At 38.9% G+C, this 17,425-nt stretch overlaps 1 protein-coding gene across 1 annotated transcript; it reads left to right on the forward strand.

Moving 5' to 3' along the window:
* The first annotated feature begins 3,053 nt into the window (after window positions 1–3,053).
* Window positions 3,054–15,081, forward strand: LOC104409422. Its single transcript, XM_010019281.1, has 9 exons — window positions 3,054–3,289; window positions 4,966–5,055; window positions 5,145–5,293; window positions 6,758–6,938; window positions 11,075–11,278; window positions 12,159–12,248; window positions 12,932–13,074; window positions 14,602–14,799; window positions 14,964–15,081. The coding sequence occupies exons 1-9, from the start codon at window positions 3,113–3,115 to the stop codon at window positions 15,079–15,081; spliced, it is 1,350 nt and encodes a 449-aa protein (XP_010017583.1). The 5' UTR covers window positions 3,054–3,112.
* Window positions 15,082–17,425: the final 2,344 nt, after the last annotated feature.

Consider the following 17,425-nt stretch of genomic DNA (forward strand, 5'->3'; position numbering starts at 1 on the left):
CGCAAGTGTTTAGTAACTAAGTTGTGGTCATTTTGACAGTCTTTGATAAATTGCTTCTCTTTGCAGTAGTTAAACTTAGTACTTGTCCAAAAATACAGCAAGAGTTTCCAATATGCAGCTGAGCTGGAGAAAATAATTTTTGTTACTCCTGTCATGCTGGCTGAGGAGCAGATACAGAAAGCTGGAGAACACTCATCTTTTCAGAGACTGAATGTAGAAAGCTCTTGTGAGATTTCCCACTGTTAGGCATCAGTAAACACTGGTCTCTTTCTGACATCTTTAGTTTGTGGAAGAAGGTTTCTGTCCCCCTTTTACAATAGAAGAACCAAAGGAATGATGACTACTGAGGTGGATTTTTTTGTTTTATGGAGAAGCTGTTGGATTCTTGGATTCCGTTTGAAATTAGCCTTAGTGTTAGATACCCCAGTAAATTGGACAAGGCATCTAATTTTAACTGCTTCCCTGGCATGAAAGGTCAGTGTCCTACCCCATGCAGTGCTATTTTGCTGACAAACTTTGTCCTGCAGAATTGCTGTAATTGTTTATAAACTACCCCTCTTTTGCCAGGAAAGGATATGAAAGTCTTTCACAACAGTCCTACCTGCTGGACCTTAGAGTGGTGTGAAAATTTCTTCACTGCCCATTTGGTTGTCTTCTCCTTCTTGTACCATAATGCAGTATGTTCTTCTCGGCCAGAGCTGAAGACTAGCCCTACAGTCTAAAGTTAGGCTTTAGCCTAGAATTAGACTTTTATTGTCTCCAGTAACACTAGGTGATGGAATGACTTTTAATAAATGTTCTCTGTCCAAGACAGGCATCAGAGCTACAGGAATAGTCCTGTGAGAGAGAGAAATAGTGGAGTTTCCTGTGAGGAAGCACCTGTGAGTAAATTATTATCTTACCTCTCTAAGTGCAAACACTGTGGTTCTTAAAAGACTCAAAACCCAGTTCTGGTTTTGTTTATGCTAGTGTAAACTCTGCCATCTCATGGTGCTGGAGCATGTCATAAGGTGCAGTTTGGGCCCTGCTGTTCCTCAGGTTGATGAGAAGCTCATGTTTGGCTACTGCTCGTGTGCCGGTCAGTTAATCGTTTAAAACTTGACGTGCCCAAATGCATTCCAGAAATCCACTGCTGCTCACTTTGAGCAGTAAAACTAGGACTTAGGAACCAAACAGGAATAAGAAGTAAACAAGCTGTCTCAAGACTTTTGCAGCCTATATGCTTATACAGGAGAATGATCTGAACTATTTTATTGTTGGGAGTGAGAGGAGGTTTGGTAGCAACTGCAGACTGCAATGCCCATGCAATGCCCCATCTGCTTGGTAATAAATATAGGAAGTTCTTGATTTTTGTGAAATTTTGTTTCAGATCAAGTGTTTAGAAAACAATTATACAGATTATAAATGGAACATATTTCAGATCTACTTTCCAGTGGCCATATGTATGGTGTGGTGGTTGGGGTGGGGAGGAGGGTGCTGGGTGGTGTTTTGCAGGAGGAATGGTTTAGGTTTTTTAGCATAACACAATAAAGGGAGTTTTCAGTTGACCAGCCATCTCCTTCTGCAGAGGAAACTTGCAGGGTGATACTTACGCTTGTTTAGTCATCAGAGGTGAAGTGCACAATAATGGTAAGCCTATGTTTCTACAATTGGAGGATATTTCTCATAATGAAGGAAGTCTCCAAGGTCAACAGCTACAATACCCGGAGAAGTTACATCACAAAACCACATCTGCACAAGACTGTTCTCTTCCTCCCACCCCCTGCCTCTTCTTTTTGCATGTTCTCTCTCTCAGCTTAAGTCTTGCTCACATCACTTGCAAGAATACTATGGATTTGATTTGGACTTCTGTTTACAGTGTTATTTAGCTATTAAAAAAATAATAGTCCTCCCTCCCCCCCAACAGAAGTGAATGAGTAGGTTTTTTCCCCCTAAATAATTGGAAAAAATCTAAGTATAGTATTCTAATATCCTGGACATTCCTAAACTCAGTTTGTCTAGCAACTGTTTTTGCAATGAACATTACATTGTTTTGTGATGGTGGCAGCAGCACCTCCCAGCAGCAGCCTGGGCCTGTGTATTTCTTAGTTATTTTCTGTCATGTCATAGTAGTGGGCAGCTCATGCTGCTGTGTTGAGCTGTATATACATGAAGAAGAAAGCTGTAGGATATTTTAGCAAAATTTGCATGAGGGAAAAGAGAGCAGGTTAGATCTTAATTTTTCCAGGTCTCTTCATATCTCTGTTATGCAAATTAATGTTACTGGTACATACAACACAGTTTGGAAAGCCCTGATGTAATACGTTTCTCCTTGTTCAGTGGGGGTTTTTTGGGTGGGTTTTTTTTTTTTGTTGTTTTGGTTTTTTTTTTGTGCTTGTATACATGAAATTTCAGTGCAAGGACTGCTTTTTTTTTTTTTTTTTTTTTTTTTTATTTGGGGGTGGGGGTGTTTTGGGACATTTTTTGTTTGATATTGGCAAGAACAAGGACACTCCTGAGAAGCCTACCTTTTTTATTTGTCTTCCAGCTTCCTGGTGAGGTTTACTCTTACTCCATTCACAGGATAGCAAAGTGAGAGGTTGCTCTACATACTCCTCATTGCTGTAGACCATATTCTGTTTATACCCAAAACTCTGACTCAATATTGTTGAAGTCAGCCAAGTCATTCCTTGGCTTCAGGTTGTTCTGAATCAGTCTATAAACCTAAAAGTCAAAGCTGGTTCTAACAAAGAAAACAAAACCTTTTTCCTTCTGTTCCTAGCAGAACTTGTGTTGTGGTTTAAGCCTGTTGTTCATGTCTAATCATGTTCACTGATGATCATTCCAAGCATCGTATTAGAGTGAAATTATCTAGTATTCCATATTTCCTTGATTGCGTCTGGTTTGTCAACAATTATTGCATTTAAAAAGGGTGGTGGTGTTCTGCCATCCCTGTTCCCTCACTCTGCAATTGGGAATGGTAGTTACGAAGCGGTGTTAACGTCATCCAAGTAGCTAGGTAACCATGAGTATTTAAGGAGGTGAGAATAAAAGCTGACCTTCTTTTAGGTGTGGACAGGTACGAGATAAGTTGGATTGGACTAGAGAAGGAAGGATTTGTAAAGCTTAGGACATGTGTTTTGGAAGGTGTGCTAGATGTATTGGCTATAAGTTGCTCATCTTGGCCTTGCTCAGCATTGTGGCCAACATTTTACTTTATTTTCCCAATGGAGAAACAAGATACGCTTCAGAGCATCATCTCGGAAAATACGTTGAGTGCCTTCATGGCATTCTAGGTGGAGGCTTTTTGGTAAGTAATGAGCTTCTTTCAAGTTTATTTTGCAGCTACTCAATATTGCTATTTCTTTACCATTTACACTAGTAATCGATCAAATACCTTGTCAGCAGAATCAAAAGAAATTAGCTATATTACCCCATAGGTATTATTAGTTGTTATTGGTTATCTTATCTGCAGCATTATGTCACTTTAAAGCTCAGAAAATCAGAGTCTAGGTTGCAGAATACAAATGCAAAACTGGAACCAAGCCTCTGAGTACATCATGGTTTGCATAAAGGGTTAAATCTTACATTTTACTTATTTAAAAGGAGTTCAATAACATATCCCTAGATAACTAGCATTTAGTTACAATTCCTTAATTTCTATTATATGAGATGTTGGCAGTTATTTATCTGCCTTAGCTGTTTATTCAGAGGAATCAAGTGGCAGATACCAAAGCTTTGCATTCCAGTAACAGCAAAGGATGAAGAATTGAATATGTTCATTAGAGGACATTGTTAATCTGAAGCTCTTATTTTCTATCTTTTATAGTTTTGTGGACCACATTGTAGCATATTTAAGTTCCCTGACTTCAGGCTTCCTTTTTAATTTGCTTTGAAAAGTCCTGTTAGAAATAGGCTACAGATCTGAAGATGTCTGCAAATCGTAGGTTCAAAACCATTGCAAAAGGCGCTCCAGCTTGTGAGAGGTGCTTACAGCTGTGTTACAGGCCCATTGGAACCTAGGCTGGATTTGCAAAGACTGGGCTTTACACACAGAATAATACAAGTGAAATCAGTTAATTGCTCCTGGAACACACTTGTACAATCTCTTCTGGACCTGCAGCATTGGGGCTTAGTGATAGGTTTGAAGAAGGGCTGGCGACTATGTGACTATTCAACTGGGTAGTTTTTATTTTACTGTCTTGTTGAGTAAATCTATGCAGTTTTCAGATAAAACTTTGCTCTTTCTTTATGGTTTTCCAAGGTTCTCCTGGGTGTGGAATCTTTTTAAGTGCAAACTATTATTAAGCCCTGATGCTGGTGGGTAGGATACTCTGTTTAATCATCTCTCCTCCTTGATTTTTATGCTAAAAGCTCTGGAGTATGGATGATTTGTGTTTTTTACAGATAGCTTCTGCTTTGTTGTTTTGCATTTCTGTCACTGGAAACTAGTTGTGAAAACCCAGCAGCAGCAAGATGTCTGTACTGAGATGTTTGCCTGAACTGGGCAAAATATTTCTAGACTTTCTACTCTAGTCATACTGGGTTGTCACACAGGCAATGATGCCAACTTTTCAGTGACTAATATGACAGTAATAGCTGGGGTTTTTTAACAAATAATTATGGGATACTTCTCTCATAGTCCTCGTTTGGCGTAAAGTGAACATATTCTTTTAATAAAACTTATTTGGAGGATGCAGCCTTTAATGTGAACAAAAACTTTTAAAGTTGAAGCACTTTAAATTGCAGCAGTACCACAGCAGGCTCTTTATGCACTTAAGCAGAAACAGAAATACACTTGTCCTGGTGTTGGTGTCCTGATATCAGTGGCAAGATGCCTACTGTGTTAAATAGGAGTAAAACTGAATAACTTATACAGGCTGCCTCAACCCCCTGCCAAGAACAATATAAATGAAGTTATTGTGACGACTGTGTTTTATCTGTGCAACAAAACAGAACAGCGTGGTATGTCTGCTCCATATCTAGGTACTTATTCCAGCTGCAGTATTCATTGGGCTTCACAATGATGACTGCTGTGGGTGCTTTGGCCATGAGAACTGTGGGAAAAGCTGTGCGGTAAGTGAGCCTTTACATTCCAGTCCCAGATAATCTCAAAGGCAAGGTGATGGCTGTGTCAAAAATTCACGTCTGTGTTTGCTGTGCAGATGCTGTCCTCAGTTCTGGCTGCCCTTATTGGGATCATTGGTTCTGGATACTGTATAATCATTTCAGCACTGGGCTTGTCTCATGGACCATACTGTTTTACTCACTTAGAAAGAAACTGGATATATCCTTTCACTGAATCCTCTGGAGGGTAAGTTGGCTGTTCATGAGGGCGTTATATCTTCCCCCATGTACACATAGGCTTTATTTCAGTACCTTTCAGCAATATCCAGTAACCATATACCAAGATCTATTCATAAGTTTATGCTTCTTGCTCACTAAGAACTGAACAGATGGCATCAGTTACGCACACTGCTCAAGTTTAAAACCAAAGCAATATAAATTCTCTGTCCTACAAAAAGGAATCTGAACATACATATATAAATATATATAATAATATCTATATACCGTATACTGTTCATATCCATGAACATCACTAACATAAAGTTTTAGGACTTTGAGGGATTTACAAACTACAAGTAGCGGTTGTTCATAGAATCATAGAATAGATTATGAAAGTTCTCTTGTTATGAAAGTTCTCATCATTTGTGTAAGAATCTGTTTTGTGAGGCTTGCTTCTGAAGTTGCTCTGCGTCACTATAAACTGGCCTAATACCTTCATTAGTGACAATGGCATAGAAGCTTTGTAAATGAAACTAGAAAAGGTTTATAAGAATCTTTGTACACCACCGGGCAGGGAGGGCCAGAAGCACCTAACTATCCCTAATTAGGGTCCTCCAGCAAATCAAGCCTATGTAGCTGAGCTGTATGCTATTCCCCATTAATCCCCACAAGTCCTGTAGGTTGGAAGAGGATTTGATTTGGATCATGACATGCTTTTATAGTGTCTGTATGATTGGCAACCTCGAGATTGTTTCTAGTAACAGTTTATGGCTGATGCCAGACTAGAGAATGATTGAGTACTAAGAAACCACATAAAGCAACTTTGCATCAGAGACCTTGAATTTTACATTTCAATTGCATCTGTCCCAGGAGGGGACATTCATCCTCCTCACTCATTCCCCTCCCCTTCCCCTCTCCCCCCAACATGATTGAATATAGAAGAACTGAGTCAACTCTTTGCTGAAGGTTCATCAGTGCTGATGTTCTGAAGATGTGGATGTGGACTAGCAGTGGGAATACTCTGAATTTGTTCTGTGTTTGGCTCTTCCAGCGTAGGCGTGTGAGGGCCCAAAGACAGCAGCACAAGAGAGGAGGTGACCCATTTGCTTTGGATCAGTAATTGCTGTCTTCAGAATGAGGGCCCAATCCTGAAAAGCTCTATGGTTGTTCTGAGAAGTAGCTTTGTTCTTTCAGCTTCCTTGAGCTTGTGTCTCACTTTAATCAGTGATAGAAGATTCTGCTTTTATAGCTTAGATTGCATTTTCCTTTTTTTTTTTTTTTTTTTTTTTTTAAGAAACTAAGACTTAACAAAAACGTATGGTTGGTAGTTCAACACACTTAAACAGAGCAAACTCTGCATGGAATAAACCATTGCATTTTCTGTTTCCTCATAGAGTGCGTATCCCCAGTGCAGTTACAGGCTAGACATCATTTGTTCTAGTGTATGGTAAGCATCCCACTCTGTTAATATGCTTCTAATTGCTTTGGACAGGTACTTATTTGAGTATAACAGGTGGTCTGAATGTCAAGAACCTCATAACATTGTGCAGTGGAATGTCACCCTCTTTGCCATCCTCCTTGTCTTGGGAGGAATAGAGTTCATCCTGTGCTTCATACATATAATCAACGGCATTCTTGGAGGACTATGTGGGTTGTGCTGCAGTGAAGAGGAGGTAAGCCATTTGTAGTTATAACCATGCTTCTCAGATGAACATCAAGTACTTGTTACTGGTGCTACTGTAGTCTTATTCAGTAGCTATTTCTTAGGTATTCTTAAACAACAGTTCAGTGAAATACAAATCTCCTGGTGGTGTTATTTGCCAAAGCCTAAACCATTGTTGCATAGCATGGTACAGTTTAGTGGTAGGCTGCTTTTTCTAACTATATTACTTTAGCTGTGTATTTTTCTCACATGCAATGGATGTATTATTGAGAATATGCAGTAATGAATACTTCAGCATCTGGCCTTGCTTAAGGGAAGGAATTATGTTAGCATATAGCTAACAAAACCTACAGACAGATCTGATGGGATTTTTGAAGGAAGGTGTTTTTTTTTGAGGAAGGGAAATTTCCCCGAACTTCTTTAGAGTCCTGTTAAACAGTTTGAGCATGTTGTTGAGATTGGTATCATAGTTGTAGTGTTGAAACTGCAATAGCTTAAGGTATGAACCAGATGTGATTTATATCACACACATTATGGCTAAGAATGTTTGACATTTTTCATTTACATAATTGAATGCTGCGGCTTTATCAAAGCTATTACTGTCTTCTCACTTCTATCTTTCATGCTTTAACTGCAATATAAAAGAGCCATGCTAAGGTTGTCTAAATGTGGCCAGGTTAATTTTAGCTCTTATGGTTGGATACAATATTAGCTTTCTTCCCCTTACTAAGTGTCTTTCTTTTTGTTCCCCCCACAGACATACGCTTGCTAGAAACCTGACAATGCATTGACATGGGTGCATGTGTGTGATGTATTGAGATATCTGTGGGGTTTTGGGGGTTTGGAAGTTTGGGGGTTTTGTTTGCTTTTTTTTTTTTCTTTTTTTGTTTGGTTGGTTAGTTGGTTTTGGCTTTTTTTTGGGGGGGGGAGAGGAAGGTTGCACTTTTTTTTTTTTCTTTTCTTTTGTTTTTACATTGCATGCTTACTAAAATGCATGTTGTTTGTTGTCAAACTGTGCTATTGCCATCAATTTAACTGACTTGGGGCCAGCCTTTGTTGTTAGAGTCATATGCGTGTTTTCCAATAACCTGCCTGTATCTAAAGGCAAAATGTATCCTGAATTTCTGTGGTTCATTTCATTTTAGTATGGGCAACTGCCTCAACACATGTCACTATAGATGTTGGGTTTGTGTTTTTTTTCTTTCTACTGACAAAACAGCTCTGTACTTTAATTTGTTTTCTCAATAAAGTTGCACTTTGATGCTGGAATGAACACAAACCCAACTTAGTGTGGCCTGGATACAAACGAATACTCAGCTGGACGAAAAGTAAAGCAGCAGTAAAATGTGGGTTATTGAGGGCAGATATATGCACTTCACCTTTTGAGAAGTTTTCCAAACTTATGTATTTCACAAATAAAGATTTATATTAAAACCACCCAGCAGGTGTCAGTGATTCTTTCCCTGCCCATCCTGAAACACTGCTTTCCTAGCCTTAATGTAAAAGACAGTGTGGCATTAAAACATAAATATAAGGCAGTCAGATTATAACCTGTTTCTCCTCTCCAGCAGGTTCTGTCAGAGTGGGAACTGCTTCACTGTTTGATTTGGATCATTTAGCTGATCCAGGCAATTGTGCATCAACAAGGGTATGATAGTTCAGTGACAGGTGTCTCTGTGACAGATTAAGCTATTTACAGGGAGTATTAGAACTGGGTCTGGGCTAGTAGTTCGTTGCTAATGGCTGTTCCAAGGACCAGAGAGAGGTTCCTATTCAGTTGAGCCATAGCTCAAAAACATGCCAAGAACTTGAGGTGTGTCTAAGGCTGTTCTAACAGCCCAGTCTGCCAAGTACAAAAATATATCTGAAAAAGGAAATAAACTGTGAAAATGAAATTGCACATATGCATCCACAGCAGCAAAAGAACTTGCAGATGGGAAGAATTTGTGTTTAGAATCTCAGGATATCCACTTCTTGTAATGTCATTTATTCATACATAAATACATAGAAGTCGTTGAGGGCAGTCTTTCATACTTTAATACAACTGCTTGTTGTGTATATCTGTGTCTTGCCCTGCTAAGAAGAGAATATGTGTGTGTACATGTGTATACACATAAAATTCTTTGCAGCTTTGCAGCATGGTGTCTTTGTATATGAAAAAACACTGTTTGAAGAAAGGTCTGCAAGTTTAAATTAAGGGTAGAGTTGAGAGGAGGAGGAGGAAAAGAGGGTCTCGATGGAATAGGGCTTAATTCCCATACAACTTACAGATTTGTTTGCCTTTATGTTTGCATGGTTGTTACTTGTCTTTCTGGTACACACAACTAATTAAAGAACTGAAAAAACTTTAGAAATTCAATTGGACAGAATGATTAGGCTAGAGTTTAGAATTAAAACTTCAGCTCAGATGCATGCAGTGCTAATGCACAACATTACTACTCATTGCTTATGTTGTCATTTAAAAAAAGGCCAGTTGAATTCCTCTGTTGCCAGATGCATAAGACAGTGGTTGGGGGGGTTTATTAGTTTATTGTGGAGAAGAGCTTGATTTTAGGTTATTTCAGTTAACAGAGAAGTCACTCATCCAGAGGAAACATGGCTTTTCGATAATGGGCTTGGCATCAGCTTGTGGACATTGACAGCAACAGGAAAGCAGTTCTTGCAACACTTAGTAAGATATTTGAGAAACTGGTTCCCTGGTTTGCATAGTATTTAGTATAATGGGGTGGGGTTTGGTGGTGGGTTGTTTTTTTTTTTTGTTTGTTTGGGGTTTTTTTTTGTTTGGTTGGGGTTTTTTTTTTGTTCTAGCAGTGCAGTGTGCCAGCAAAAATACACACCGTGATTTGGCATTTGCAGAGCTCAGTTTAAGTACAAAATAAGTCATGATGTGGACTGCTGTACTGCAGAAAAAATGTGGTCCCAGATGTCATTTTCCAAGTTTCTTTAATCAGAGTAGATTACTATGGGAAGTAGCAGCAAATTGCATTGTTTCTAGCCTATTACATGATCTCTGAGTTTTGTAATAAAAAAATCAGTCCCAGGGATGTGATGTGCCTGCTTTTAATTCAGCTGTTTTCTCTGAACTGTAAGGTGTAGCGTTGATGATATGAGTTCTGTCCGTGCCTGTGAGCCTGCAAAGGGAGGTTTGCTGCTAATTTTGTTCAATTAGAGGGAATCCTGATAAAAGTATCTGTAGTGATTAGGGACTAAACCAGGAAATAGGGGAAATCCTCAGATTAAAGTTTAAGGACTTCAAAATGAAACATCCTATAAAAAGAAGGGGAGATGGAGAGTCACAGCAGAGAACAAGTACCACCATGCCCATTTCCTTGGATGATCTCATTCAGAGCAATAGGAAGGAATTAGTTTTAACATGTAACCCAAACAGTTTTTTATGAGATCATGAAAGAAGCCTCGTGTGCAGAGCCTAAAACAGCTATTGAAGAAATGGAAAGAAAATATGCTATGACATCATTGCTTCTAAAATCAGCTTTCTTGCCTTTGGTAAAGCCCATATTTTTTGTTCTGTGACTGTGACTTTGCTATTGAGTAAACCCAGAGCTCATTCTTCAGTTACTTTCCTGGTGACTCACAGGGGGTGTTTTTGTGAGGCTGCCCCAAGTTAGCAACAAGTGTTGGTTCACCCTTAGTGTGGTATCTGCTAAACTCTGGTATTAATTCTCTGTAGTGTAAGGCAGTGTGGACATTTATCATTTGACAGCCCCCCTTCCCTATATAAGGTATAGGAAAAATTTTGGGCTTCAGTAAGGCTGACCAACCTGCCTTCTGTCAGAGTATCTGCATCATAATCTGTGCTCTCGGGAGGAGTGCGTTTCTAAGCAGTTGCAAGGAAATGAGGGGTTTTTTTAAGTTCCTTCCTGAGTTCAATTTCTTGACATATTTTATTTGAGAGATCACAAAGGAGGATCTTTTAGAAGGGAAACTGCTAGTTAAAGACACATGCTTAGAAAGGACAATGAGTTTAGACAGCGATATTCATCTATTGTTCTGCTAACTGTTAAGCACTTCTCTATCTGGAATCATACCCCAGTCATCCCGTTTCTGTGAATATGAAATGACTGAACCAATCTGAGGAGGTCAAATCGCTTTTTGTATCTAAAAGCTTGTAATCTTTTGTTAGCTTAGAAGAGCAAAAATTCTAAAGTTCTTGAGATGGCTTTAGAGACATGTGGAAGCTGTTTGAGTTGCCTGCTGATACCTCTTGCACTTTGGAGTATTGTTGTTAACATCCTATTATACTTCCCTAATGGGAAAGCTTCTCATGCTGCCAGTTACCAGCTTCCCAACTACGTGTGGTATTTTGAAGGGATCTGTTTCTCAGGTGTGATGGTAAGTGTTGATTCTATGAATTTTTAATTAATTGCATTCTACTGCAAGTAATGTTGGGTTACTGTACAGCAATATAATTGTGCTTTTAAAGAGAATATGGATTACTTTCACAAAAACACTGCAGGCAGGAAAGACTTGATCAAATTGAAAAAATGTAAATATCCTGAATGACATGCTATGTATACCACTTAATTTCATGTAAGTGGTTTTGCAGTGTTGATTGTTCTTTCTGCTGGCTTTTTGTTTATGTCTAATTTATGTTTGTATTATGGAGCCAGACACTGTGTTGATTTAATCCTCTGTGGAGGCTGAGTTAGAGCTCTTTTGCCAAAACACTATTGTTAGGCAAAATGCATAAGATTATCTCACTGTGATGGGCATATTAGGATTTTCTCCATTACATTTGTAATATGCTCATCTGCAGTGATAAACTAACACAGATTTGCCCACTGCTCGTACTGTTAGCTATGTTCATAAAGAACCGTAGGCTCAGAGACAGAAAGCAGGTATGTAATAAAAGTGCACGCACACAATCAGCAGTTAGAAGATCTCATCTACATAAGTAAGGTGGTTTTATGAAGGTGCTGAACTGGGAGAGTTATTAAACCATGAGATAATCTTTTGAAACTGTGTATTCTTAAAAGAAAAACCTTATCTTTTTCTAGTGAAGAAAAGACAATTGGGCAGAGAATTTGAACAGAAAAGCGTAGTTGAAAATTTGGGAAAATGTTAACTGTGACAGTGACATTCATGTTTTGAAGCATTTTTAGCCTTTAAAATATCAATAGAGCATAACGGGTGCAGTCCCTGTCTTCCATAGGTGGAGACTTTGGCTTAGTATCTCCAGTCATTTCACTGACATTATAATGTCCCCTTACAGATCCTTCTGCTGGCAGTAATTCTAATAACGCTGGAGTGTAGTGTATTCTATCGGTGCTGCCAGAGTGAGAGTTGTAACAAAACCTACAGGGTGAGTCTGTGTTTTATTTTTGTGCATATCTTCAGCATTTTTTCTGAGTACCTTCCTGCTCTTGTGTTTCCAGCACATCCTTCTGCCTTCCCCATGGCAATGTTTCCACTTCCTTTTACAGAGAAGGATTTGAAGTTGGATTGAGAGGTCACAGAAATCATAGCTCCTTCCTTCTGATGCATAAGCAGGATGAAAGAAAACTAAACAAGAAACCCCACCAAAAAACCCTTGTAAAATAAAATTAGAACACAGAAGGCCTGAGAGCTTCAATGAAATGCCCCAACTAAACAGCTTCATCCCCTTGCTTGTAATTGGAAGTTATTTTTTCCAGTAATGATTCAATATGCACTCTCTGGGATGCAAACATTCAATGTGTGGTTGTGTTCCTCTGGCATTTTGGGAAACAGTTGTGCAAAAATGCAAGTTAAAAAAACCCAAACAAACCCCAGAAACAAACAACAAGACAATATTTAACTGAGAGTTGTGAAACTGTCTTAAACTCTGTCTATCTTTATTTTATATACGTATGTTTACTATTCTTTACCTGGTATTTTTCTTTCTGAATTTTGAAGACTGGGGAAATCAATTGTGAAATTCAGCCTCAAGGAAGTAGCTAGGCAGGCTGAATGACTATTTGCTGTGGACACTGTTCCCACACAATAATATTTGTTTTTTCTCTTCAGAGTTTTGTATCAATTGTGCTAGCCCTGCTTGGAGTTGCTTTCTCTGGATACAGTTGCATCATTTTTACCTTGGGGTTGATCCAAGGCCCCTTCTGCAATTCATCAAGTGGATGGGATTATATCTTCAAAGACACTGCTGGAGGGTAAGAAACATCAGTGTAAATCTCTGGAAGAAACTATTTATCAAAACAGTAGTCAGATTTTTTTTTGAGTTTTATACAAAATGGTATAGTCTCTTGAACGCAAGACCAATATTGGTGAGTGAGGTTTTTCAGCTTGTTGAATGAGTACCAGAACCTTCAAAGAAAGCTATTTGCTTCCTTGTAAGGAAAGATTAAATGTAAGAATCTTTGTACTGATCAGAACTGGAGGTCCATCTAGATAAGTGTCCTGTATCTGGTGGTGATCACAGTCACATATAGTAAAAAATGTAAGATTAGAGTGGCTGTAGACGGATACTTTCTCAGTGTATTCCTGTGAATTCCTCAAGTTTTTGAATCAAGGATTATAGATGGCATTTTTATATTTAATAACTCAGTAGGTTTCTCTTGAACTCCTAAAACTCAGTGAAGTCTGTGGTTTGATCACTGGTAGTTTCAGCATACAGCTGCTGTATCTCATAAAACACCGAAGTAAGGTAGACAAAGTGTTGTCTGTGTCCCAACCTCCTGCAGGCATGAAAAGTTGATTGAGATCTATAACCTGAGGCTGCTTTCACAAAATTTTACATTCTCCAGTTAAAAGGTCAAAGTTTTATGAGGCTTGAATATTTCAAGTCATATAATGCCAAGGTCTTCCAACTGCATTTGAATGCACTGAGGATTAAATTTGTCAGAGGATCACAAAAAGTTCCTTCAGCATCTAACAGGGTAGTTCCTAAACTGTGGCCTTCTCTGACTTAAGTCAGCTTTATTTTAAAACAATTAAATGTATCCTGCAATCTCTGCTATGAATCACCAGCATTACCATTCCAATTTGGAAATACAAAAACGAGCTTGAGTTCAACATAAAGGGCCAGACGCTGAATAATGCACTCCAGATTTCCCTAAAGCATTTCAGTTATGAATGTTTAGGAAAAAAGCAACTGACACTGAGCCAGTGAGTTTAAGGTTTTGCAATTAACCTTCAGGCTATAGCATGTCTCAGTTAAAAGGGCACATGTCAGTTGTCCACATTATGATCCTCAAGGATGCAAAGCATGGCTCTAGAATAACTGGAAATTACACATGGTGACACTTACCTCAGCTCTAGCATTTAGGCTGCATGTACTGGTTAGGCTGATGCTGTTGGGTGTTCCTGCTCTGTGTGGAACTGATGTCAGCTGGACTTAACATAAAGATTAAATTAAATCAATGAAAGGAAAATTCCCATTTTAGACTTGGATTCTGCCATTTGAAAAAGTGGCAATGCCTTTCTAACACTTGTGTGTCTAACAGGGAAACTACTGAAGCAGACGTATTTGAGGAAAATAAGTGTCCTCGTGCAGCTGAGTTTAACAAACCTAGGCAGGAGTTATGCTGGTGTAGTGAAAGGTTAGAGACTGGCTCCTAAACTTGAAGCATATAAAGCCCAATATGGGTTTTATGTATATTATAGGTGAAATATGTGTATTTAAATTTAATTACACTCACCACATTTTAATTTACTTCACATTCCTATTTCTCTAATAGGTACCTCACAGATTACCCTGCTTGGTCTCGGTGTACCGAACCTGCTAACATAGTGGAGTGGAATATCATCTTACTCTCTATTCTGATAGCTCTTAGTGGACTGCAGTTGATCATCTGTTTTCTCAAAGTGGCTGCTGAGTTGAAACGGACACTCTGCGGGACCTACTCTGTTTTTGTCCAGGTAACAAGATACCTGAGGTGATTTCTTCAGCCATCTCCAAGTCAGTTTAGCTTCCCTCAGTTGAGGACCTACCCTTTTGGTTTATGCATTCTTTATGCTACCACATTTTTTTACCAGAGGATATGTACTGGTGATAAATCTATTGGGTTTTATTCATCCACTAATTCCCTGTGTTATACAGGGATTGGTGGCTGCTTGCTCTGACTTTTAAGGCTAGGATTGAGACGGAAAAATGTGGCTGGCAGTTCAGTGCTGATGCTGAGTCCATTACTCCTATGTCAGCAGAGGCTTCTGAGTAGCTTTCTTCTAGCATTCAGTGTGTTCAACATTCTTATCAATGTGTGAGTTTCACAGCAAACAGAAGAAAGATGCAAGAGGCAATATGTAGTAGCAGTGGTGATCTAGACATCAGTTTTTACTATGTTTTCAGTAGGTTATTGAAACAATGAGTGAGGAGGCTCTGCTTTGGGCAGAAGAATTAGCTGAACCCTAGAGCTCAAGTGACTGATGCTGCTCACCTGCATACTGGTGTGAAGTAGTGCAGTTTAGTGTGGCATTCAGTTTCCCCAGCTTTGGAGGTAGGTCAAACTAGAGATATGCTTACTCCTCCCTGTCCATCTGCACTGGGATCAAGGAGCCCTCAGGATTTTTATGTTGCTAACAGTCTCAGTGATAACAGCACAAATGAGAGATTTCTAATTAGGAAAAGTAGCAACCCTCAGTAGCATGCATGCGCACCCCACATACGTATGTATATGTACACATGCATACACACACCGACAACAGGGTTAGTTCTATAGTGTAAGTGAGAAATGTTGGGAGGGCAAAGGAAGTAGGATGGCAGTGCCTCTGCAGCATGAAGCCTCCTGAGCAGTGCTGGTCAGCTGAGGCAGAGAAACGGCAGGTGCCCTGGAGGGCCTTGGGGCAAGCAGACTAGGAAGGCTTCTTTGTAGGAATTTACTGTAACAGCAACCTACACAAGGTCAAAGCCTGAAGCAATTTCTCTCAAAACATTCTGCGTACCAGTGAAAGAGCCTCCTCAGCCTGGGATCCAGCCCAGCTTCCAAAAAAGTCAAAAAGAATACAGTCAGCTTGTCCCCAAGCACAAAGTAGGGTCACCTCTGGGGCTCTGATTGTGTTGGATTTAGATTGGATGTGGATGTTGAACATTCAAACAACTTAAGCTGAGAAAAAGAGGGTGATTACTTCCTTCCTTTTTTATTTTCAGGCTGGGATTCTCTGAAAGGGACAAGGAAATCTTCACTGCTTCTCCCCCACCCCTCAGAAAAAAGAGAGAAATGGCTTCTCCAACATTTATGATGGTAGATATGGGCACTGCAAAGACTCTTAAATCTTCATGTCTCAAGCCTCTCTAGCTTAGATGACATTATATGAACTGACATCTACATTTTCCTGGTTGTTTTCTAACCTGTTCAGTTGTCCCTGACAGAGGCTCGTCATATTCTTTTTAGCCTCCAGCTTGTTCTGACAATAGAGGTTTGAATACCATGGATCTGCTTTTATATTGAATTTTTTTTTTTTTTTTTTTTTAATAAACTGCTGTAGAACTGCCATAGAACTGCTTTTATACTGCCCTCTCTTTGTTTAGAACACAGGAATACTTGTTGTTCCAAAAGGGTCTGATAATAAATTTTAGTTACAGACAGATCATGATGGTCACAAAGAGCAGCGGCTTATCCTGCTCATTTTATCTTGGAAGTTCTTAACTGCACAAAGCAGTTACTGGAAAAAGTCTATCAAGTCTTCCAGTGGAAAGGCTTTTAGAGTGGCATCTGGACCTGATCTAAAGATTAGATACACAGCTTTGAAGTCAGTTGTGCTAGTTCAAACACATTAATACCTGTACTGGGTTTCTTTTTGTATTTGGAGGCAAACTTTTTTTTGGTCAATTATTATGTGAATTGAGAGAATATATAAGGAAACCTTGTAAGCACCCAGTGCTAGCTTATTAATACTCTTCTAAATACCCTGACCTTGCTGCAATGGAAAGCTAATATTTTGGACAATAATAATCAGATGAAAAAGAATAATCCATTTTAAATTAGAAGCTAAAAAGTGTATTTATTTTTTCAAAGAATTATTGTAAATTCCCAGTGGAAATTTAGGAATTTACAATAAGGTGGGTGTTTGGCTCATTTGCAGCTGCTGCATGGGCAACAGTTTGGCTGTGTTCAACGCTGTAGTTATGAGAGAATGGACACCCAAAGGGAAGCAAAATATGTACTTCAAACTTGTGGTAATGCACATATCTTTCTTACATCAGAACTAGTGGTATTCAGCTATATCAACATCTAATATAAAATGCTACTAGCACTGCAAACTGTACAGTAAGTAGCAGCTATGGGTAAGATATTTAGAAAAAAAAATAGAATATATCAGTAATTTAATTTTCTTTCAAGACAAAACTCATATTTTGCCTTGATTTTCCTTTACCAGATTGTTTTGAAAAGCTGATTTCTTCCTGTAGGATTTGGAAAATGCATTTAAAGTTTTAATAGCTTAGTTACTATTAAGTTGCAAGAAGTAATGAAGAAATTAATGACATTTAAGAATGGAGCTAGTCTTTTGGGAGACAGTTCAAGGTGGCATGGGTGTTCAGAGATGCATTTTACAAAGGCGTGA

This window comes from Nestor notabilis, unplaced genomic scaffold, assembly GCF_000696875.1.
Source record: "Nestor notabilis isolate BGI_N333 unplaced genomic scaffold, ASM69687v1 scaffold29577, whole genome shotgun sequence".
In the NCBI taxonomy this organism is placed as follows: domain Eukaryota; kingdom Metazoa; phylum Chordata; class Aves; order Psittaciformes; family Psittacidae; genus Nestor; species Nestor notabilis.

Coding starts and splice junctions, on each gene's coding strand:
- LOC104409422 (XM_010019281.1), top strand. CDS start 3,113: ATGTGTTTTGGAAGGTGTGCTAGATGTATTGGCTATAAGTTGCTCATC. Junction 3,290..4,965: donor TTCTAGGTGGAGGCTTTTTG/GTAAGTAATGAG, acceptor CTCCATATCTAG/GTACTTATTCCAGCTGCAGT. Junction 5,056..5,144: donor ACTGTGGGAAAAGCTGTGCG/GTAAGTGAGCCT, acceptor TTTGCTGTGCAG/ATGCTGTCCTCAGTTCTGGC.